Source organism: Falco biarmicus, chromosome 2 (genome assembly GCF_023638135.1).
Source record: "Falco biarmicus isolate bFalBia1 chromosome 2, bFalBia1.pri, whole genome shotgun sequence".
Taxonomy (NCBI): Eukaryota; Metazoa; Chordata; class Aves; order Falconiformes; family Falconidae; genus Falco; species Falco biarmicus.
The window spans coordinates 75565609-75589402 of NC_079289.1; the positions used below are offsets into that span (position 1 = coordinate 75565609).

At 38.0% G+C, this 23794-nt stretch overlaps 2 protein-coding genes across 9 annotated transcripts in view; one reads left to right on the forward strand and one right to left on the reverse strand.

The window, feature by feature from the left end:
* Positions 1 to 1402: 1402 nt before the first annotated feature.
* CRYZL1 (crystallin zeta like 1) lies at positions 1403 to 23590 on the reverse strand. Of its 8 annotated transcripts, none has more exons than XM_056328941.1 (15): positions 23528 to 23590; positions 22478 to 22555; positions 22056 to 22127; positions 19092 to 19169; positions 18508 to 18581; positions 17826 to 17872; positions 13758 to 13826; positions 11629 to 11762; positions 10702 to 10813; positions 6930 to 6953; positions 5708 to 5806; positions 4824 to 4945; positions 4258 to 4363; positions 2518 to 2563; positions 1403 to 1832 (listed from the first exon to the last, which is right to left on the reverse strand). In XM_056328941.1, exons 3-15 carry the CDS (start codon positions 22119 to 22121, stop codon positions 1733 to 1735), a joined length of 1077 nt encoding a protein of 358 aa, XP_056184916.1. In that variant the 5' UTR covers positions 22122 to 22127; positions 22478 to 22555; positions 23528 to 23590; the 3' UTR covers positions 1403 to 1732. The 8 variants fall into 8 exon arrangements, with proteins under 8 accessions (XP_056184916.1, XP_056184920.1, XP_056184922.1 ...); XM_056328945.1 differs by lacking the exon at positions 23528 to 23590 and adding an exon at positions 23215 to 23288 and having other exon boundaries at positions 6930 to 6950; XM_056328947.1 differs by lacking the exon at positions 23528 to 23590 and adding an exon at positions 23215 to 23288 and having other exon boundaries at positions 2518 to 2564; positions 4255 to 4363.
* ITSN1 (intersectin 1) overlaps positions 23574 to 23794 on the forward strand; it is a 136584-nt gene continuing 136363 nt past the window's right edge. The window contains exon 1 of the mRNA XM_056328932.1: positions 23574 to 23669. The gene's annotated coding sequence lies outside the window, so the exon portion shown is untranslated. The remainder of the gene's footprint in view (positions 23670 to 23794) is intronic.

The following is a 23794-nucleotide window of genomic DNA, read 5'->3' on the forward strand; positions in this document are numbered from 1 at the left end:
CCCACAGCCGGGAAGCCTTGCTCACATTCAAAACTAGTTTCTGCTTTCTTTCGTCAGGGGATGTAGGAAAGAGGAAGTAATTGCTTAGGCAGCCTCGTGAATCCTTCCTGTTCAAGCACATACAAACCTAAAGCTAGCATCATTGAAGAGCATTACAAAATGCTGAGACATCTCAGGCAGCTAAATGCACCCATAGGCCACTTAACACCCAACCGTGCAGAGACATTTGCTTCATAACTTGAGCCAGCTGAAAGACTTAAACTAAGGCTAGCTATTGCTGAAGTGGTCTATAGTACCACAGGGTTCAAAAGGCATTTATACATGTAGTTAGGAGCAACACAGCTACTGACAAAAGATCTCATAAAATAAAAACTGTACGAGAAAAATCTTACTTTTGCAGTTTTGTCAGTGGTTGTTTCTGTTTTATTAAACCTTATTTTTTAACCTATTTTCTTTGCTCTGATCGACTTCATTTTGCAAACATTTCAGCTAAAATGAACATAATCAGTAAAAAATAAGCAGTTGGGTACAAGGCTTCAGCTAACTAAGAAGATTCACATGCTTCGTATGTGTGTGTACACACATAATAGCACTGCTTATCTTCAAGGCTGCATTACATCACATTAGTAGTCAAGTAAGATTTACTCATGCTTTTATATGCTTCCCTTGTATCATTTATCAAGAACCTACTACAAGTTCTCTGAATAACAGAAGATAGATTAATCATGCTTCTAAATAATCTATTTGCACTCAAATATTCCAACTTCTTACACTGGTTTAAAGTGTTAGTATCTGTTTGAGCCATCCACACAGTGAAAATGAATAGCACAGCTGAATAGAAATATTTTTGCTCTCAAGTAAGAGCAAGTTTGAAGCCACATGCTTTGAAGAAAGAAAAACAGCAGTTCCTTCCCTCCTGCTGATTTGCAGATGTCAGTAATAGAGAATGTTGGATAAACAGATTTGAGCCGTGCTAGGCATAGGACTGAGGTTGGAAAAGGGGAAGTGGAAGTGCAGAGTGTAGGAAGGTCTTACTGGAAAGATTTCAAAGATAACATTACAGTAACAAGATACATAAAGTGCCTCAAACATCTCAATGACATGATCGTATTGGCTTATGGACTCTAGATTTACTAGGTTTACTGCCTGGTTGCTAAAATGAAGAAAATCAGCTTGGGGGCAGAACTCCTACAGTCAGTACCTTATCCTTCCCCTCTAGCATCCTTGCCAATTCTGATGGTTTCGCCTGTCTTTCAATTAAATAACAATTTAAAATGTGGATTAAATACTTTAAGAGTATGGCAGAGAGCACTCAGTTTCAATGCAGTCAAAAACAAAAAGGTAAAGGTGACTATTGGTAGGGGGGCTGGAGAAGGGAGGACTAATAAAAAACACCAGAAAATTATTTTTTTTCCTTTAATTTCTTACAGTTGAAAAACAACAGCAACTGAGTTTGCCTGTAGATGCTACTGACATTTGTAATTGAGGCAGGGCAGACAAAATTTCTAAGTCAAGACTGCTTCTTTAGAAGTTGCTGATGGGAACATTCTGCTCAAGTGGATCAAAAAAACCCCAACCCTGAAGTCACCGGAGCTTCAGAAACCATTTGTGTTGAGGTACAAAGATCTTTAAATTCTGGTTACAGAACTATTTGAAAATGTACACTAATTTAGTTTTCAAATACATTACGTTTCTTTGTCTTCCACAGGCTTAGAAATCAGAAAATTTTGTGTCAGAACTGGATGACTTGTCTTTTTCTTGCTTGATTCTTCTGAACTATTTCCATAGAAACCTTGGCTTCATACAATGGGATCGGTTCATCCAGTTGAGGCCTAAAATGGAACAGTATGTCAGAAGCATCTGGTGAGCATGCTCAGATAAACAGAAATATTGCAGGACTACTGCTATAGACTTTACTTTCAGTATGTAAACTTTACTCTTTAAACAGAATAAAACTTCTACAGCTTTGCTTCGTTCACAGAACAAGGGAAGAGCCCTACAGCAAACAGGAAACAGAAGTTAATTAAAAGATCCCCTTCTTATGGGAGGAAAAAACCACCCAGATGGTGAGGTTTTTGCTCAACAGCAGTACAGCTATCCTGCATTAGAGAAAGGATCTTCCATTCCCACATTATTATGGGAATCTTCGTATCTAGTGAAGCTGTCACTCTTAGCGGAGTATTAGACAGTACCATCTTTTACAGCCAACACCGTTTCTCAGATACACTGCTGAGCAGCCAGATATATGCTCTTCCTCCACCAAGAAAAGAATGTGCTGCCTCTATTAAATTTTGACATACAGCATAATCGTGGAGTTAGCAAATTTCCTTGTGCTTAGCCTGCTATATTAAAAACAGAAATAGACCATAAACAGTTCCACAGAAACTGTGAAACATCTTTTCCTAAGCATCCCAATAGAAATTTGTAGCACAGTGCTCGCAATAATTTTTTTCATTCAACATTAGAAATGTAAATAAACAATAATAATTAAAAAACAATAATAATCACATCTCTCACCTGAAAATGCTACTTGATAATTTCTCCATGACATCTTCTAAGATGGGTATCTAAAAGGATTGTCAAGGTAACAATGTATTTACAGATAAATCCTTCTATAATCACGTTTGCTGGCAATAGCCCTGTACTGATACATTATGCAAAATGAAAATTAACCTTAATTTCAATCTTTAGATCAGATTTATGCACTTTTATATATATCAAAAATGTCCTTTCCTGCATCAGTAAGTAGAAATGAAATATGAAAAATGGAATTTAGAAAAATAAGGCAAAAGGGTTAAGATCAACAAGTGCAGCCCACACTAGTACAACATTAATCAGTGAGAATGGTAATTGTATTTTTTGTACAGAATGATGATGACAGACTTCAGTACCAGTTAACTATCCCTACCATTCAGACAGACATCTCAAGTAAAAATCAAAACAAAGTTGGGAATACAGCTGAGACTGTAAATTCTTGGAGCACTACTGTGCATCTGTAAGGGATCTTTGCGTTACTGACTAGCATTCATGTCAATGCAACAGATGAGGCTGTATTTAGTCTCTTTACATGAAACCTAAAAAATAACATTCCTTCATTTTAAGAGCAATCTGGTTAATATTTGAAGCTCAATTAATTTTGAAAGTGGTCACCCTTGTGATTTCTTCAGATGATATTAATGCCATATGCTCAAGAATTTCACAAGATATACAGATTAAAAAAAAACCAAAAACAAATCAAACCAGATTTTTCCTTTCAACTTTAAAGCCTGTTGTGCTAAAACATGCTGTTGTTATTAGAGATACCCCAGGAGACAACAGAAGAATCTTACTTGTTTAGTCAGCTTACTTTTTATGTGGACAACTACTCAGTAAGCATTCAACCAAAATACCAAACTATACAATGATTCATGATAACCTGCATCCCATAAATATTTCCTTAGTATTCCTGACCTTGCCTAATCTACTTTGCAGTTCAGTGGAGGAGGGGAGGACTTCCTGGCAGCACAGTTAGTCGTTTCACAAGTATAATGACTTAATCCTCACCTGCCTCTGCTGTTCTGTTAAACTGCAAAAGTGATTCAGCAGATCTCGATCTGCAGTGCAGTAGAGAACAGGGAGAGTCCTTAAAGCCATAAACAGACAAACCTTCCATTACCTGAAGTGGTCCACGGAAAACTGTCACACTAGTACAAAGCTCAGAGTCTAGCTGCTAAGACCAAATGTAGGTAATGCAAATAATGAAGGAGGCATTCCTCTTCCCACACCCACATATTTGCTCAATAAATTTTATGTATGTAACATTGCAAATGATGAAGAGGTTATGAAGCCAAAATATTGTAACTTTTATGGTTAAACCAATAGCATTAAGATTTACAGATGATCCATCTACTGCCCAAAAGAACAAAAAATAATTCCCCAGACATCAAATGCATAATATAAAAACTTAGAAGAATTAAATCTTCAATTAATTGGTTCAGTCTTGAACCAAAACACTGCATTTTCTCCAGAATGTGTTTTTTCTGTTTCAGCACTGCTTTTAACGAAGTATGTAGACATGTATTTAGAAGGCATGTGGAGACTAGCTTAAATAAAACATGAGTGCATGTTACATTTTAGTTATGCTGTATGCTTAACCATGCTGACCTTTGAGCCTGTGGTTACATAACTGAGTAGAAAAGAACAATTTTATTAGTTGGTTTCTCAGTTGCATTTCCATACATTAGCTGTCAGTATTCAAAATGTCCATCGAAAGGATATAGAGATACTTCCCTTGCTGTATATTGGACAAGTTCCATATCTCATCATTCAGAAAGGAGACTGTGGCTCCTTTAAGAAACAAGGAACGGCTATCTGGAGGATCCAGCTTAAACAAATAGAAGAAAAATGTTATTTACATTTTCCTACCCAAAAATAAAGGTTTAATGGTTATTTTATATAGATGGTTAAAACAAACAAAAAACCATCTCCTGTCCATTAAAACTTAGCGAACTTGTAATATTTACAGCTTTAAGTATTTTTCTGTCTTGTCAAACAGGTTAATACCCCAAGCTAGACAAAATAGGTCCTTTAAAATTTGGCAGTACAGCCAGGCTATTAACATAACTTACTATCATCTCAGAGAAGAGAGCCCCAAAACTGTCCAAAAGGAAAATAAAAACATTTAGTATTAATGCTGTATACTTCCCATTTTCTGGATGTGAAATTTTTTATTTAAAACTGATACTGTTTAACAGTGAGGAACCATTTGGCCACAGCAGAAGCTCACAGACACATCCATAAATATACGGTGGTGCAAACTAACCTTACTCACACAAGATCTTTACCTGAAGATTTTTTTCTGTTGTTATCCAGTGTCCCCCAACACCAAGAAGGGTAATGATATCATGCTTATGAGGCAGAAACTGTGATTTTGAAGTTGATTCATCTTCAGCACTATATAATTTCACTGGGGGAAGCAGGGAGAAGAAATTTAATTTGAGCTCAGAAGAAAACTCTATTCAGAATGAAAAATCCATCTCTTCCTGTACTGAAACCCACATTATCTTGGGATTCTTCACAGTCCTATGTCTTCAGATACAAACAATTTGCAATGTATGCATATGAATACACACAACGAAAGGTGGCTGTTTGGAACAGCACTACAACTAAATTTTGCTGTTGGTCACATGAGAAGATTTAGGAAAGTAGATCTTCAAGTAAATCTTCAAGTAGAAGATTTAGGAAATTCAATATATATTTCTTTTAATTCAGCAGAACTTTAAGAAGTTCCTCAGTTACTTCAGCTAAAAATAGTAACTTCAGAGTTTACGACTATTATGATTGTTTGAGAATACAGGTTGATAGTACTGGCTATTACGGCATAATTTTTATATTAAAATAAGGTACCGTAATTGATGTAACATTGATGTCACAGCTCTACTCTTCAAACACATTGTTTCTTTTCAGTTTTAAACAGGAAAATTTCAGATAAATTTAGCAGATGACTAACAGTATTAGATGCTTCCACTAGAGGGTGACATGAGGAGATCTTAAAAAGATCTTCCTTGAGGAGATCTATTGAACAGATAGATACATAAAATTGCATGCGAACAAGCAACTAAATGTTATCTTTTGAGGTGATGATCCTTCACCTATATTACCTAGAAATAATAATAAACTCCCCCCCCCAATGGTGCTCTGAAGACCAGATTTTCTTCCAATTACATACCTCCAGCATCTAAAACAATATCCACTCCCAGGCCCCCAGTTTCTTCCAAGCAGCTTTCTGCCACATCTATCTTCCCATTTGACACATCTATCACCCGAGCTAGAAAGTGCAGTACATTTGGTTAACCACAATACAAATGTAGAGCTTAGATGCAGAACTGAACAGAGAGTTTCTCGTTTCTGGAAGTATTACATAAGCAAGTTTGCAGCTAAGTCAAAAAACCTAGCCAATAGTCAGGGTTTTTTTAATTTTCCAATGCAGTGCAAGATCAACACCAAAAAATATGTATGAACTTTATACTGATGCAGAACTAAAACTGACAAGTCTGTGTAGGCCAAAAAGGATAAACTATGCCACTGTAAGGATTAGAAATCCTTCTGTAAAGTTCATTCTTTACTATTCTACTTTTCCGAAAGCACCTTCAAAACTAGCAAGTTCTGGAGTGACTAGCCATGTTACTGAAGCAAAAAAAGAGTGGCCAAAACATAAGAAGACACATTATTTCACATCTCCCTACTTTGCAATTACCAATCAAATAACCATAGCAGTCATGTATTGGGAGAGTTTTCCAAGCATAGCTTTCTTCCCTTACTTGACATAGAAATAACCACTTCCTTCCAGTCCCTTGCAGAGCCTTTCTCTTAGTTCCACATCGAGGGAAACAAAAACCTATTCTCCCTGACATGGAGCTCTGTCTCCCAGTGCAAGTCAGAAGTTAACATGTAAAAACACAAATTCAGTGAATTATGAGGCACTGACTTGAATTTTCTTATGATTCCAGCAAGTCAAATCCATTTTTTTCTTTAAAAGAATGCTTAGTAACCTTGTTATTAATCCACAGCCCAGATAAACTTGTATTACTTTCTACATGATGTTTTTAACCTCTAAATGGCTCTCTGCATCATTAAATAGTTAGACAGAAGTATTTACATCTGTTCTTGAAATAGTTCTGAAGTCACTAATACATTTTCTTCTTGTATCTGTGATGATATATTTATAGATGGTTATAAAGATAAATCACAGACTCAGGAATAACTAGGGCAGGGAAGTAGTAGCTACGGGTTTTAGCTTTGTTTCATAATTACGAGGTAGAATAAACATTTAGAAACTAAAGAGGCCAAAGACTTCTCAACAAAACGGTAACTGAAATAATGTCAAATAAATCTGAAGTCATATTTCCAAAGCATAACAGATTAAACTCAAATTTGCAATGTGTACTTACCCACTAAAGGCTGCCGTATACCTTCTTGAGTTCAATCGCAGGGAAAGAAGGAGAGAAGAAAAATTGCAAGAAAATGGTCATTAAGAAGAAATACTCAGTTAATGCTTTGGGGTTGGTTTTTTTTTTTTTTTCCTTCCAATCAAATCACAAGATGCATTCAGATTCCTAGGTCAACCATTTAATTTTTTCACTGAAGTCAAATTATCTGGCTAAAGAGAACACACACGGTTGCAATTTAATAGAGATGTCACATTAAATTAATAATGATAGTCATATTCCCTATATGCAAATAAAATCCCATAATATCCTTTTCTTATTAGTTTCTTCAGTCAAAAAGTTAAAAGGTTTTTCTTAAGAGGGCAATTTGACATGGTATAAAATTTCTGCAAATAGTTTTACTTTTTGAGAATAATCCTGATTTAATAGACTCAAAGCCTGACTATCAAAAAGAAAGGCAACAGTATAATCAGTTTGACTATCTTCTCTTTAGCAAACATTTCCAGTTTTGCTACTTAATACAATAGTTATTACAGTACTCTTAAAAATCCTCTTCACTTTCTTTCCTAGCAAATTCCTGTAACAATTTCTCTCCACTGTGGAAAAGGCAGAGCATCAAATTATAATTTTATATAACCCTTTGTCATTTATTCAAAATTTCTCACAAAACATTTGTAAATTAGTTCAGTTTCTTCTTCTGTGACTTGCACAACTTCTAAAGTAACATTATTCTGATCGGCAAAAAGGCTTCGGTTTCTCTCTCCTTTCACTCTTGGTGAGAAGTAGAAATACCAGTATTTCCACAGCTACCAGAGTTTACTCTTACGCAGTAAATTCAGCTACAAAAATTTAAAAACTGTCATACAAAAGATCTGCTATTTGGTTTATTGAATATGCTCAAAAGCCATGAGATCACTGATGAGTTCTTACCAGCAATGTACCCACTGAAAGCTCTGCATTGGTTTTGAAGAATAAAAAACCCACAAGAAACCAAAAAACCAAAAAAAACCCAAAACCCCAAACCCCAGAAAACCTCAAACAAAAAAAAATGAGGTAATCTAGAGAACGGGAGAAATATATCTATTTTTTTCTTCTGTTCTCTAACAGAAACTCATCCCATTGTTTATATAATAGTCTGTCTCTAGTTTGAAATGTGGGCATTAAAATTTCAAAATTTGTTATAATCCCCTCCTTCATATTATTATTATATTTACTCCAGAGATTACTGAAGATATGCAAAGACCCCATGCTGTTGGTCTGAATATGAATCCTTAAACATTAACAAGAACTTCTACTTCAGGCACTGGAATCATATTTATTAAAAACCAAAACACAACAAAACACAAAACAACCAAAAAAATCCCACAACTTCCCAACAACAATGAAAAACCCGAAAATGCAAAATCAGTGGCTTTTTGTTTTAACCCTGTTTTCTCTTTTTAGTGCTGTACCCAGGTGATAGCTCTTTATTTGAGGTTGCAATTAAATTTTCCCCCCCCATATAAGCAATGGCCTTTTCAGTGCAAGAGATGGCTATTTCAGCTATTTTATGAAGCAGCTAGTTATGCCATACACTGATAACACAAATTGCTGCTCAGTGACAACTGATAAAAAAACTAAACAAAACCCACTAAACAAGTACAAAATTGAAAAAACCTACACCCATAGACATTAGAAACCAGCTTAGATATAGCTAACTACACTTGGTTTACTTAGTGCATTTATTTGTATTAACATTCATATAACTTCAAAACAGCACCAAAAAGTAAATATAAATATGACTTCGGGTTCCTTGGCATATGTGCTGACAGGAATAACATTAATTGCAAAGTCCTTTCTTAGCTAATAGTTAAGTTTTCATATCCTTTGCAAAATATACCCATAAAACATTACAAAGTGAAGTTTTAGGTCTTTTGTATTTACTCCCTTCACCCTGTAACAGCTGGCATAACAAATCTCTACGCATCAGCCGCATTCACAAAAATGCTTTATGTTCTTATGTCTGTAATGTCTACTTATACGCTAAACAAAGACTTTTGAAATAAGAAAACAGAAAACCAGCTTTTTTTGTGGAGACAATATAAAAATCTAGAGAAATAAGCCTGCCACGTCTTAGAAGTAATGATTACGTTCCCAACACAACACTTTGCAGTTCCCTGTTGAAGATCATTAAGTTCAGGCAGCAGAAGAAACGCCTTTCTCCCTGCTCTTGTGTAATAACCTCTCTGCACGACACTCCACTTCCTGCTGCATTATCAGCACTGCAAAGCCACTACTGAAGAGCTAAATACTCACTTGGTAGGCTGGAAGTGAATCACTCCCCAGCACTGCAGATGTGTGTGAACGTGCAGCCCCAGAATGCACATGCACACTGTGTTGTCTCTGTGCTTCCACTGCCAGTTCTGTTCTTGGGAGCCAGAAAGGAATCAAAATTCACAAGAACTCTGTTCTCTCTGTGTCTAAAGAGCAGCTCTCTGGCTTATTTCATCCCTCTGCTAGTTTACTATTCTTGAGTCAGCCGGGAGAACACAAGGACAATACTATGTGCACCTGCATATCAGCAATGCCTGGTTTTAGTGAGTCACCAAGATCAAGAGAGATTTGAAAACTGCTCTAGTTCTCAATTTGGAAAGCCAAGATTGCTAACAATATTACTATGCAAAATAACAAAGGAGAAAGGAGTCAGAGTCACAGACAGTTAACTTTGACATTATCTTTTTAATCAGATCTCATCTTAATGCATATATATTTTGGCTGATATGACTGTAATATATGTAGATGTGATAACGACTACACAATTATTTCTCCCACAAAGGCAGTCTTACAAGAGACCCAGCTACTCTTACATATACTTCTTTGAATGACAATAAAAAAATAACACACTGAAAAATAAACTTGATGATTATACTGTGACAGTCTTTGCATTTTGAGGAGGAAATATCAGACACTGGTTTTAACCTTTTGTTCACTGTACAGCAAAGTTCATAGACTGCAATAAAACAGGACTTTGCAATGCCATCCTTTATTTTAAAATAATAAAGAAATATTCTACTTTCCTCCACTTTGCAACACTGAAATAAGAAAATGTTTGATTGGCAAAGATGCTAGTAGCTTCAACATAGAGTACTTTGCCACAGTCCAAACAGCATTGTTACTTCCAGGGAAAAATCCCCAAAGACTTAAGTATCAAAGAGATGGAAGAAGTCATAGATAAATGCAAGTATTAAGTCTAATGCAAAGCTCATTTAGGAAATAGAAAAATGAAGAGCATTTGGACATCCAGCTAGTTATGACAGTACTTGAAACTGGGCTGCCATGCAGCTTGACAAAATACTATTAGAACTAATTTGAGTCTGATGAATACTGTTATCTCAAGTATGTGATTACACCTGAACTCTTTCTCAGGTACCTAGATCACATACTGTGATATATTGGTGATTTAGTAATGCTTTCTTGTTCACAAGCAACAGTTTTATAAAATGAAGAGACATCTTGAGTAGTTGGGCCAAAAGCCAGTACTCAAGCACTATTGGAAAGTACCAAGAGACAGTCAATTAAATTGCAACAATTTAAATGAAGAATAAAAATGCCATTAAATACACCTAAACCAGAAATTAAATACCTATGGAGTACAGAGCAAGTTTTAAAACTATTTAGACTATTTACAGATTTGTATTTCAGTTTTCAGCTACTGAAATACATCTCTAAAAAGAAAAAAAAAAATATTTTGAGACACTCCTTAGTGTAAACTTTAGCACTGAAGAATGTAACTTACCCACAGGAGGTCTAAGCCTCTCCAGGTATTGCTTATCTTCAAGACTGTATGCAGTAGAGATTACTTTAGCTCCTCTATGTTGTGCTAATTGAATAGCTATTGTACCAAAAGGCTGCAGAGGAAAAAAGGTAGATGAATTTATTTACAGCAACAACGTGATGCCAATTAAGAAAGATTATATTGCAAGGGACATTCAGGAGAACTCAGGAGAGTATCCAGAAATAAACTTAGTCCTTCAACAAAACACATCTGAACCAAGGATTTGGATATTCACAGATCTGCTTCTGCTCTAAGTAAAGCCAAAAAAAGTCTTTTCATTAACTGGGAAGCTCTGAACAAACTTTTAGTAATTAACTAGTTCTCCTTTTCAACAAAAGAGCTCAGATTCTACTTTCAATAATGCAAGCACCATAACTGCAATTGTAACTTGGAGCTTGGGGGCTTGCTTGTTGAAGGAAGAAGTGCTACCAAGGAAAAAGCCCCAGCCACATTTACATTAACGAATCTTGGCTAGGGCAAGCTCCACATCTTCATTAGCAATAAAGACTGCAGTAATGCAAATGAAATTATTTATATCTAAGAGAAGTTAAAAAGCAGTGGTGGGAAAGGAATAAGAAAATCAAGGCACTTTCCTCCAGTTATACCTGAGGGCTTAAGGTAGAACTATGTCAATGTAAAACACCAGAAAAGAATCACCTCTCTCCACTACCCGCACAACATGTAAAGGACTGTATTCTTGGCTCAGTATCTTACGTGGGAGGGCCCTTCCTATTAATCCATATAAGCATAAGGGTGCTGCCAGGAATAAAATACAAGACTTAAGTGTAGCATGTTGTAAGAAATCCAATTGTTCTGGTGATAAGACAGTTATTTATGGCAGAGGTAATCTTTCTGTTCTGAAATTATTACTGCACAGTTGTTACCTACACTTGCTCCATCCATTACAAGGACAGTTTTTCCAGGAGAGACTTGGGAAAGGTAGTGTAAAGCTGTGTATGCTCGGACACCATCACGAACAGTCCCGGCTGCTTCAACCCAACAAACTTTTTCTGGTTTACGAACTAAGTTTAGGGGAAAAAACAAATAAACAAACAAAACAGATGGGGAAAAAAATAGCAGCAAGCCCCTGACATTTCACTATTTTTTAGACTTCACCAATTTCTAAAACGAAAGAAAATTATACAAATCAAATAGTCTACAGGTGTAATTATAATCTAGTTCACACAGGCAATACTCCAATGTTGTGGCTCATGGCAGTGTTAGGTCAGCTACATAGAGTCAAAATGGAAAAAGCAATTATTGCAAGAATAATCAGTTTACTTCTGCACCATTCTTGTGAGCAAGTTCAAATACAAATACAGTATTTAAACTGTAAAAAAAGAGACACACACTCCCTACCATAACCTCCTGACAGAAAAGATCTGAAGAGCTCTTCTCCTTTTCACCAAGATAATTCTGACAAGAACACACAACGTGGGTTCCAACCCATGAGTTGCTTATTCTCTTTCTCTATAAATTAGAATCTTCTACTTCATAATCCATTGGTATGAACAGCTTCAGAAGGTTATACAACATTTTAAGAGAGATAAAGATCAAGATAACATTATTTGTCATCCGTTTTCTGTTGTCTCTACATAGAAGACACTTGTTTTCCCATTCGATTCATGGGCTTAAAAGGGAGGTAATGTTAATGAAGTATTCTGTTAACTAGAAATCAGAAGCTCAAACACCATTTTTAATGTAAGCCATTTACATGATTTAGCATAGACCTTGATATTAAGCTAGAAAATCATCACAGCCTAGCTGAAAGTCTAGCACAGAACCACAGTAAGTAAGCGCAATCCTCTTGAGGCACACTAGAAAGGAAAGACTGGAAAAGTTTGGTCTGTCCCTTTAAGCATAAGAATTGGCAGTTTAGCTTGAATCAGGGAAGCTATAAAACAACATAAGCAATGCAATCATTTATCAGTGTGCTGCAAATGAATTCTAGGGGTCATCACTTTGTGTGCCACTTCATACTACTTAGTACGAAGTAAGCTACTGCAGGTAATATAAAGTCAGAGATATTTACTGCCTATAGTTACTGTAACTAGTGATAAGGCAGCAGAGACCTCTAGATTTCATTTTGCTTGATTTGTACTTGTAAGTGTTAGAAAGAATAAGCCTTATTTTTTCTTTCTCCATGAGTCCATGACTTAGTTTGCAAAAACTGTCAGGAAGATTTCACCTTCAAACAAGTCAATATAAATAATACTCGTTTACTTCTCATATATATTAAAAATACACGGAGAGGATATTTTATCATATTTTATGCAATAGAATTAGATATTCAGTTTTGGTATAAACAAATTTGAAGCAGTCACCTCATAACTACACAGGCTGAATTCATGGACAGTCACAGAAACACAATACAAATGAGTTTCATTTGAGCAAAAGAGTAGTTTACTCCAAGTAACACAATGAACTACTGGGAGAGGCACAGAGATTCCAAAATGTAGTATTCTACATATTAAAGCACTCTATGGCCAGAAAGGGCAAACTGGAAACTCCCAATTGAAAAGAATGTTTCAATGCCAGGTTTTCCCTGATTCTCATACCCTGAAAGTTCTTTTCTCCAGCTTCTAGTCTGCTAATTTTATCCCATCTGTTAGTCTGGTCACAACTGATGCTCCTGGATTGAGTCAAAATGAGGAAAAAGTTGCCTTTTTCCTCATTTAGTTTTGTGAGAGATGAAATGAGGAAAAAGTAGAAAGACAATGAAGCAACAACAACGGAAGGGGGTGGTGGTGGTTGTGTGGTGCAGGCAAAACATAACCCATTAAACAGTAACAGCAAAGAAAAAGCCCTTGAGAGTACACAGTATTCAAAGCTTCTATGAACAGGTTAAGTAAACAGAATGTCTGAATATATATGTGTATATATATATATATATTTTCAGAACAAGCTATAAAGAACAAGTTTGCCCAGAGGTCCAAGTTAATTAGCTGCCTATTAGAAAAGCTGAAGTCTGAAGATATAGTAAATACAAAAATTAGTAAAATATATGAACTACATACCCAAATAATGCTCATGAACTAGAATAACTTCACAAAGACCTGACTCTTCAGAATCCAGGGGCAAAATTCCTGAAAAAAACAATTGAGCATAGACTTTAATTTCAAAGAAGCATATGCTACAAACAAGCTCCTAATGAAATGGCTATTCCCACTTGGTCTGTGGTTCAGTTGCCCTCTTCTCAGGTTTATGACAAATTAAGAAAACTTGGCAAGGTAACAGCCTGTAATCTCCATGGGCACAGTGCACAAGATAGTTCCAAAGGTGCTCCAAACAGCATTTTGGGGTTGGGGGAAAGAAAGAATGGGGACACTACTGAGTGTTTTTTGCTACTGGCATGCTTAATTTTTGTCAGGTCGTGTCTGAACTCATTTCACACTGCTCTCCCTCTGATGAGTGCTCCTGTTTCTACTCTGGGCCATGATTAACAAAGAATAAAATTGAGCTACCATATTGCAGACGGACACAGACCAAGCTGTGCTGCAGATAACTCCTACTCTTCCATCCTGATGCCTGTACATGTGTTGTTAGTAAAGGCAGCAATAAAGGGACAGAAAGAAGCAGAGGAAGAACAAGGAAGAATGTGTGGGTGTAAGTTTTTAAAAAGTTGGAATAGAGAAGAATCGAAGGGAAAAAAGCCCCACCCATGGGAAACAGAGAAAGTGAACAGAACAGGCAGAAATAAAAAGAAGAAATCCATCCTGTTCATAACAGTGCTTATTTCCTCCACTGGCCAAAGAATGAGATTCATGAACAGCAGGTTCTGGTATTTGATCAATCTTCTGACTATATGTACCCTCTATCCTCAGTAAAACAGCATTTTCTTTCTTCTCCCATCCAAATCTTATACTCCATTTAGACCAAAGCAAAGGCTTTGGCTTAAAATCCTCAGGAAATTTAGCTGTTATTTCCAGTCTTCCATAGTTTCTATAAAAAAATGGTTATCCTACAGTGCTTTTATACATCTGCAGACCTCTCAAGGGTTTATCTATAGTATAACAGTAAAAATTCTAAAGCAGCTATTTACAGCAGCTATTGTGCAATTATGAAATAACGTAAGAAGGGCAAGAATCTCAGAACAGAACACACTTTCTTACTATCTTACTCACTACTAATTCTCTCTTACTTCCATAACTTAAGTCATGCCCTAACCCAGGCGTCCTCAAACTATGGCCGGCGGGCCGGATACAGCCCCTCAGGGTCCTCAATCCGGCCCCCGGTATTTACAGAACCTCCCCACTCCACCTCCCTCCCCCCGGGGGTTGGGGGGGAGGAAACTAAGCAGCCGCAGATGACCGCCTGCCACTTAATCCACACGCTGGCCCCGTTTAAAAAGTTTGAGGACCCCTGCCCTAACCCTTTAACTTAGCATACAAAATACAAGCATGTATGAAAGAATATCCCTAAGAAACACCTCTTCTGTCCTAAAACACCATTCAGATTTTTATGATTAATACACTACTGTATTTCAAATGTTAAGAAAAATTTCCTTATAGTAAACTAAAATAGCCTTGGCACCTAAACCAGTCTGCATTCTAACACCTTACTATATAAAAACGAAAACACAGAATGAGTAATACATGAAGACATTCCTTTTCCTGACAGACATAAAAGTTCAGAAACAAGTCACTTTATCTCTTAACACTCCAGACAGGCTCCAAGGAGTCATTGTACATTGCTGCCAACTCCCACTGATTTCAGGGTCTCTAAACCATTCACAAAACCATGGTCCTTATACTAAGGGAAAGACATGGCATCTTAAAGAACCATGCCTCTTAGTATACCTCATAATGTTTACGGAAGCCGCAGCATGAAGTATAGACTTTTATTTTATACATGCTACACACATCAAGTATTTGACAGAAGTACAAAATCAGATTTTTCATCGTACTTGCCAGATATACTCCACATAATCAAATCCAGGAAAGCACTGGACTATTTACGTATTCAGTAACAGGACATGTGGAAGAACTGACATGCGAACTAGCTAACCACCTAAATCTAAGCAGGTATGTTTATATTTAGGTTCATGTCTCAAAGTATTTGTGGCCAAGTGAACTCTCAGAATATTTTTCCCTGCACTTACTTTAATGAGGAACATGGCATAATTGATTGCTAAAAGATTCTGAGAGCAACAAGTAAAACTGACTATAACTTGAGATACAGTACATTTTGTGACAGTTTGATGTTATTAAGCACACAAGTAACCAAATAATTTGGCAATAGTTCATTTTCTTTTTAAATCCACTCATTAATTAACTGTGGATAAACTTACAGCAATAGTAACTGGGAAGCGTGCTTGTTAGGAAAGATTTAGCATAATAGAAATATTTCACTCCTATCTTCTGTCTTTATAGCATCCATATTGGACACATAAGATTGAACAGCTGTTTGAAAGGGAATGCTATGAGATTTCAGTATTTAAAGAAGTGCGGTTTCTTTCTTTTAGGGCTAAAAATATTTAATGCTGTTTTCTTCATCTTCCTACTTCCATACATGTAATTCTGACTTTTCTGTACCTGCATTTGCAAACATCAGTATTCAAGAATAAAAAAACACAGACAACGTAAGTCTCAAACAAAATGCATCTGTGTCTTTATGACTGAAGTAGAGATTCCGTTCCCTTAATGTCAGATTTACTCTGAGGAAGCTCAGCTGACTCAAACTACTTATTCTGTATTTGAACTAACAAGAATGGAATGAAGTCCTAATGCACAAAAAAATCCAACCCTCCAACAGCCACTTAGAATGTAACTTTGATTTCTCAAGTCTTTTCATATTTTCATGACATATTTTCAAAGCGGTTTTTTTTGCCCTAACTACTTCCCGAAACTGTATTCCTTCAGCTACAACAGAAGGATTGAAACACAAATACTATTTTAAAATATTCAACAGATGCAGCATATGTCAGTAAGATATTTAATGAAATGAGCAATACTGTTCACAGTAATGATACTATTCATAGTTTGAAGTTAATTCATATGCAAGATCAGGAAATGCCTGGCCGTAACTGTTCTACTTTATATAACAAAGCAAGGCCACTTCTGTACCCCATAAAATAGAATATTAATTCCCAACTTAAGGACTACACCTTCTGTGGTGAATAAATAACAATAATCCACACATTCCATTAGATTTAAGCTAATGATATGAAAGGTCTGCCCAAGTTTTACCACGAAAAGAAAACCCCCAAACACTTTCCATGTGATTTTTGACCTGAAAGTCTGTTTTACAAACAAACAGTGATTACCACTTGCCCTTCTGATGGGTTTCTCTGACAATAATGTCATAGCAGAATCACAAAGCACAGACTCCCTGCAGTTAAGTTAGGGGGGAAACAAGTTCCCTTTCAAGAACTCTAATGTGCAGTAAAAATTAAGATTCTGGAAAACTAGCAGCTTGAAACTGTTTCTTTTTCAATGTGGCCTTGTATTTAGCAAAACACCTGAGTACATGCGTTGCTTTTGGCAACTCAGAAAATCAAGCAGAACTGGTGAATCTACTTGCATGTTTAAATTTAGGACACTTGAGTTCTTTACTCAAACAGGAATTGAGATGACTTAAAAGAAACTAAACAGTCTTCAGTATGCTTGAAGAAGAGATTCATCACTAGCAGTTAAAAACATATTTTTATATCATCCTCAAGAAGGCAGGAAGTAAGCCTAGATTTTGTATCATCCACAGAAATCAAAAGATACTTATCAATTACATTAAGATATGTTATAAATACAAATAATTGTGTATGTACTCAGATGGTTGCCTTTAGAACACTCACTCCAATGGCTAATTGGACCCAGGGATATATTCATAAGGATTTGGTGAATGAATAAGGAATATGACAGATTACATTAGCTGGGGACCTGAACTTCCACTCTTATACCAAAAAGCTTCCTTACGAAAACACTTCTAGAATAGAACTCTCATTTGTAAGAGTTTATTCATGTGACACTAATTGAATCTTTGAAAATATATGTCAAACTGTAGCTTTAGCGATGATTATAACTTCAGCCATTCATTATAAAGATATTGCTAATTGTGCTAGTTGATAAGGCAAACAAGTATTAACTTACCCACCACTTCATCACCCGGCTGAAAGAAGGTCACCTTTCTTCCAACTCATGAAGAATATATAAAAAGGAGAAGTTATGAAGATAAGTCTTTAAATTTGAAAGCACTGTTTATTACTAGCTCACAAACCTAAAAATATACCCTGCTACTGAAAAAAAAAGTTTTTTCCTATTAAATGTGCACATACCAAACCCAAATGTTTGATTCACTAAACTCTGGCATCCCATCCACAACCACTTACATGCAAGTACACACATGTATGTGTGTTTGAAAGATCCAGGCTTTAAACTACACATCAAAGGTGCAGATGCCAGTGAATCATTGCCGAGATTCCTGAGTGTTATTTTGTCTTTACTATTCCAACAAATGATTTTTACAAATAAATTAAAAATGGTTATAGCATGTGCAGGATGCAGGTAATATCTTAAGATCTCAGTATATTTTATTTAGAAAGCTGCCATGCATTTTTAATTTTTTTTTAAACTCTGAACAGATATGCAGCAATTACAGTCCAGTTCCTTTTTTTACTTTCATTTCAGCATTTTACTGACTTGGGGAAGCCTCATTAAGAAAGCAAATAGTTCCTACTATTAAAGGTGTAGCATACAAAGAGTATTTATTTGTTCTGGATTACTAGACCTTGATTCTTGCTTCATACCCTCACAAGACAATTACATTAACTTACCTTCCAATACAACTCCAGAAATTTCTCGACCAACAGGTAGAAGCTCCTTCTCCAGTTTAATTTCTGACAGAAGCTAAACAAAAATAATGGTTACAACATTCTTACTAAGGTTCAAAATTTGCATATTTATTATCATCTTACAGTGTTTGATATTCACAGTAAGAAAGTTGGGCCATTACCAAAATGTTACCCAGGGAAAAAAAGTACACATGTTCCTTATTTAATATTAAAACCTTTGCACTGATTTTCCCTATTTAAATTTAGAAGCATATAAAAAAATAGAGTTAGTAACAGGCAAGCCAAACTGTGACTTCAAGTCAGTATGCAAAGGAAGATAAAAGGGATTTACTGTAAGAAAATTCACAAATGACAACTGATCCTTCTCTGTAAGTTAGGAACTGAATTACAGGTGCTTTTTATTTAAAGAGATATGCAAGAATACCACATCAATCCTGTGCCCTCTTTCTCAGCAGTAAAGCTATATCCTCAGATGGCATAAATGGAATTGTGCCAATACCCTGGCTTAGATCTTCAACAAAAACTGTAAACACCTGTAGGTTTTATAAAAACAATAAGCAAATACCTTTGTATCTATCCAGCTCAGTGCACAGGCTCTAACTTGTACTTTCACATCATTGTCTCTCGTAGGAGGAAGGTCTTCCTAGGACAAATGTGCAGATGTTACATTATATAATGCAACATGAATGTGCTAGTAGGATCCCCTCAAACTCTTGAAAGCACTTTTCCACAGAGTCTTTGTTTTAGATTGTGTTGTAGTCAGAACAAAAATTTTTTTTTTCAATGAAAAGGGAACTGATACTCCAATGGATTTACAACACCATTCTGAGTGCATGTATGTTACTATTACAAACCGACTGCTAGACCTTACTAAAACTCAACAGACACTGACGTTATTTTTCTGTTGGTTTTTTTTCTGCAACTTAAATATCACACCTTTATTTGAAACAACTTTAGTATGTAATTATCCCTAATGTCTGTCTAACAGATCTTCAATATTAAAACTATATTGCAAGGATGACAGAGAATATTAAGAGAATTTTGACATAAATGTCAGACATACTGTACTGACAAACTTACTGAGGTAAATAATCAAGTAGTCCAGATGTCAAAGAAACAGCACAGATAAGAATTGGTGTTAACTCCTACAAAGTATGGCTACCTCACATACCATAGTGTTCTGCTAATGAAGCTTCCCCTTACTATTTCAACTTTTGGTTTTGGGATTGATATCTGAAATGAAGTAGTTGAGTACTGCTACTTTAAAGTATCTAATTAGCCAAATTGAGTGCTGGACTGCTGACGTTACACAGCTCTTGAAGAGCTCCCTCAGGTACTGGAGGCAAAAATGTATTTCCATGTTATACTGTAGTCTGCAGTGTAGACGTCTATTGGAACTGTAAGTGAAACACCTATCAGAGAGTCATAACAGCACTTTGTTTCTACTTCTGAAGTTAAGCTTCGTAAGAATGTAAGCTTTCTTTGATTTTTTTTTTAAACTCTTCCCAAGAAACAGTTGTTACTTTTCTCCTAGGCTTAGCAACATGAACAGTAACCTCTGTCCAAGGAATATTAAGCTGAACTTTTTCTCACCCCAGCTGAGTTAAATACATGCTGTTCCTTTAAAACTGCAAGGCATTTTGCCAGTTAGACTGACCTCCTGCTCCTCAAACAAACCAAAGTGGGTTCTGGCTCTTTGTTCCACAAAACAGAAGAGCCATTAAACTGTTGAACTATACAAATACCACATCTCTGGTTTAAAAAAAAAAAAAAAAGTTAGAATCTAAGGAACTTACATAATTTATGTCAGTTTAAGATTATATTGTCTTTTAGAACTATCCTTTTGGTACGCATAGCTCAATGAACCTAAGTACTGCTACAATACACATAATAAAATTGCTTTTCTTTATAAAAGAATACAAGTCTTAAGAACAAAAAGAGACAATGAAATGTTTGTGCTATTAACTGGTTCCTGCCTTCACAGTTAAAATATGCCATTGTTAGGAATTGACCAAGCATCATATAAGGAAGGTTTGCTATGGAAATTCTTCATCTAAGCTGCTGACTTTTCGTTATTCACCTTCTGTTCTATTAAGGTCTCCTCAGCCAACTGGCTTTCTTTTCCCTCAGTTTTTTCAATATTTATTTCTATTTAAGATGAGGATTCCATAGTGCTGGTCATTACACTGACACCTGCAGTGTAACTAACACCTTTAGTTTCTGTCTAAAGAGATTTAAATAGGCAAGTCTATGCACAGGAGTGCAGTTTCAAGATTGGCTTTACCTTACCTAAGACTGTACCACAACTGCCTGGCTTACTTGTTGCCAACATCTACACATTCCCATCCTCTCCTTTGTGTTGGAGCTAGCACTCCTGGAGTCATCACAATGATGTGAACCAACCTGCAAGAAATTACTAGTTTTCACCTGGATAAATAAGCTGATCCATCTCACCTAATAGCTGCATGACTCCCAAAACCATTACAACGAAGAGAACAAAAATGTGCCACTGAAAGGTGAACAAACCTTTTCAGCAAAAGCACAATTTCACAATCAGTTTAAGTAGATCTAAGACTGCTCCATGAATATGCACCTTGGTTGTATCAAAATCACCCATGTCTTTGCATCCTTCTCTTCAGGCGGTTCAATAGATGTGCTTCGCTACTGGGATTTTGCAGCTGCTCAAGCAAGATTGATTCTCACTAGCACTATATTGTTTCATTTTGATAAGTGACTCATAGGTATATTTATGTATCTATATTACATAGGTAATATGCATAGGTATATCCAGGTATCTATATTACACAGGTATATATAGGTATTGATAGTAATTTATTTTGTACTTATAAAAGATTTAAGAATACAGGTTTGCATCTACTGTTCAGACACCCATACTGCATCGATGTATAGTCACTGATAGCCTGCTTTATGCCACGAACTCATGTGTACACACTTATCCAATTAATGTTTAGATCAAACTGACAAAGACTCTTTAGCACAATAGTTTCAGCTAAATTTGACAGAAAAATAGTTGTCATCTTGTTGTTCCTTTAAACTGTAGGAAAATAGGTAGCTAGAGACTTATTAGTGCCTCTGAAAAAAATGTTGCACCGTGATCTCAGTCCTCGCTAAGAGCAAAGAACATGTAAGAGGAAAGAAAATAACAGTAGGAGTACTCCAAACGATAAATTTCTTAAGCTACATTTCTACTTTTTCTGTGACCAGGAAAGCCAACCAGGAGATTTTATCTATATGAAGCCAGGTTTCATTTGCTATGCCTGCAAAACTTGTTTTTAAAATATGGACACCAAAACAGCACAGGGAAATCTAGTACCGGTCTTGCCAAGTGCTGCATGATGATGGTAAAATACACCTCCCCTACTTTCATTTACCTGCCTGTATGTGCAAGGATTACACCAGTTCTTTTTCAAGTCTACAGAACAGTTAGGTGTTTCAGTTATCTTGTGGAATTCAGCCAACACTCTTTTCCCACTAAATGACTAACAGTGCTATTACAATCAGAACTCACTCTTTCCTGGAAGACAAATGTCATTTCCTCTCCAGGTGAATTCTGCTGACAATACAAGGCCTTCATAGTGATCTGGAAAAAGACACAGCAATCAAACTGTAACACATGCAGTATGTATAGAGCAAACATTTGCAAACAACACAGGGCCTACAAGTCCTTCCAACACATAAGTTCTAAACCAGATCAACAGAAAAGGCAAGATATGGTGCTACCTGCAACAGGTTACATCAGTATTGTTGACCATAACATAGCAAATCCTAGGGACTGAGGATGTACAGCAAAAGGCAATGAATGATACGCAGGATTTACCAGTTGGTGGCCCAATGCAGTAAATGGGTTGCTTGCCACCCAGGCTGGAAGGCACACAATTTGACTAGCTCAAAGAAAGGCAGCGCAAAGGGCGATATAGGAACCTTACATACCACTTCACTAAAAATCACCACTTGGGTTTTTGGTCTCCTCTCACAGCTTGGTGTATGTTGTCATCAACAAACAAGAGCCTTTTGGAGAGAACAGAAATAAGAAAAGAGGTCTTTCCAAGTCGCAGGAAAAAGAAAAGCACAGAGCAGGGAGGCAGAAACCCATGCAGCCATTGTTTCTCGCAGCCGGCACTAACACCTCAGGGGCCACCCGGGGTTGAAGGGGCCGCCCTGAGGCACTCCGCCCCTGCAGACGGGTGGAGCAGCCGCAGCCGGGGCCGGGCCCCGGCGCCACCCCGGGCAGCCCCGCAGGTACCGGCCGCCCCGGCCGGCACTCGGCGCGCCCCGGCCCCAGCACCCGCCCGTTCCCCGAGGGCAGCTGCCAACCAGCGCCCGCTTCCGTTAGTGCCACCGCCACCCCACTGCTATTATTCCGGTGGTTTATTACACCGGAGAGCAGCTCGGCGCGGGAGGAGAAGCCAGTGCCTCACAGCGCCCGCCTCTGCCTCCGCACCGTGACACGGCGGCGCCGCAGCAGCTCCTCAGTGCCTGCCGAGGGCCAGGCGCGGAGGAACCTGCGCGGAGACGACGCCAAACTGAGGGGCTCCGACCCCACCCGAGACATCCAGCCTCCTTCGCCTCAGGGCCGCCAGCAGGAAGAGCCCCCCGGAGCCGAGACGACGCACCGGCGACCCCCACGCAGCGCCGCCACGCCGCAACCGGCAGTTGCCATGACAAACCGTTACTTCCGCCGCGCTCCCACCTCAGCGCCCTGCAGACAGGGCGGGCACCGCCCCCACGCCGCACTCCTAGCTCGGACGTCCAGAGCGGCCCCGCTTGAGCTCGTGATTGGCCACGGAGGCCCCCACTCAGAAGGAAAGCGGAGCGGGATTGGCTAGGGCGGCTGCCGCTCGGTACACGTGAGGAGGCGGGAGCAGGCGCCCCCGGCAGCGTGTTAGACTACGCGGCCCAGCAGGCTGCGCGGCGGCGCCGCTGGGCGGACTACAGCGTCAGGGACGCAGCGCCTGGCAGCTGCCGCCCTGTTTGACCTACCGAGAGCGGGGCCGGCAGCCGAGACATCGATGGGGGTTGGGGGGTCGGTGGGGTGAGGGAAGGAAGAGACACCGCCTTGAGTTACCCTTATGCACAATAAAGGGGCCACCCGCCCGCCCCTCGCAGGCGCGTCCCGCTGGAGGTGAGGAGGGAGCCCGGCCGCCCCCTCCCCGCGGCCCCGCTCCGTGCGCGCTGACCGCCTCGGTGCGAGAGCGGGCTCGGCGGCGCCCGGGCTGGCCGGGGGAGGCCGGGTCTCTGCGGCGCTCC

Coding starts and splice junctions, on each gene's coding strand:
- CRYZL1 (XM_056328941.1), bottom strand. CDS start 22,121: ATGAAGGCCTTGTATTGTCAGCAGAATTCACCTGGAGAGGAAATGACA. Junction 6,954..10,701: donor GAGGCTTAGACCTCCTGTGG/GTAAGTTACATT, acceptor ATTGAACTCAAG/AAGGTATACGGCAGCCTTTA. Junction 4,364..4,823: donor CAACAGAAAAAAATCTTCAG/GTAAAGATCTTG, acceptor TATTTGTTTAAG/CTGGATCCTCCAGATAGCCG.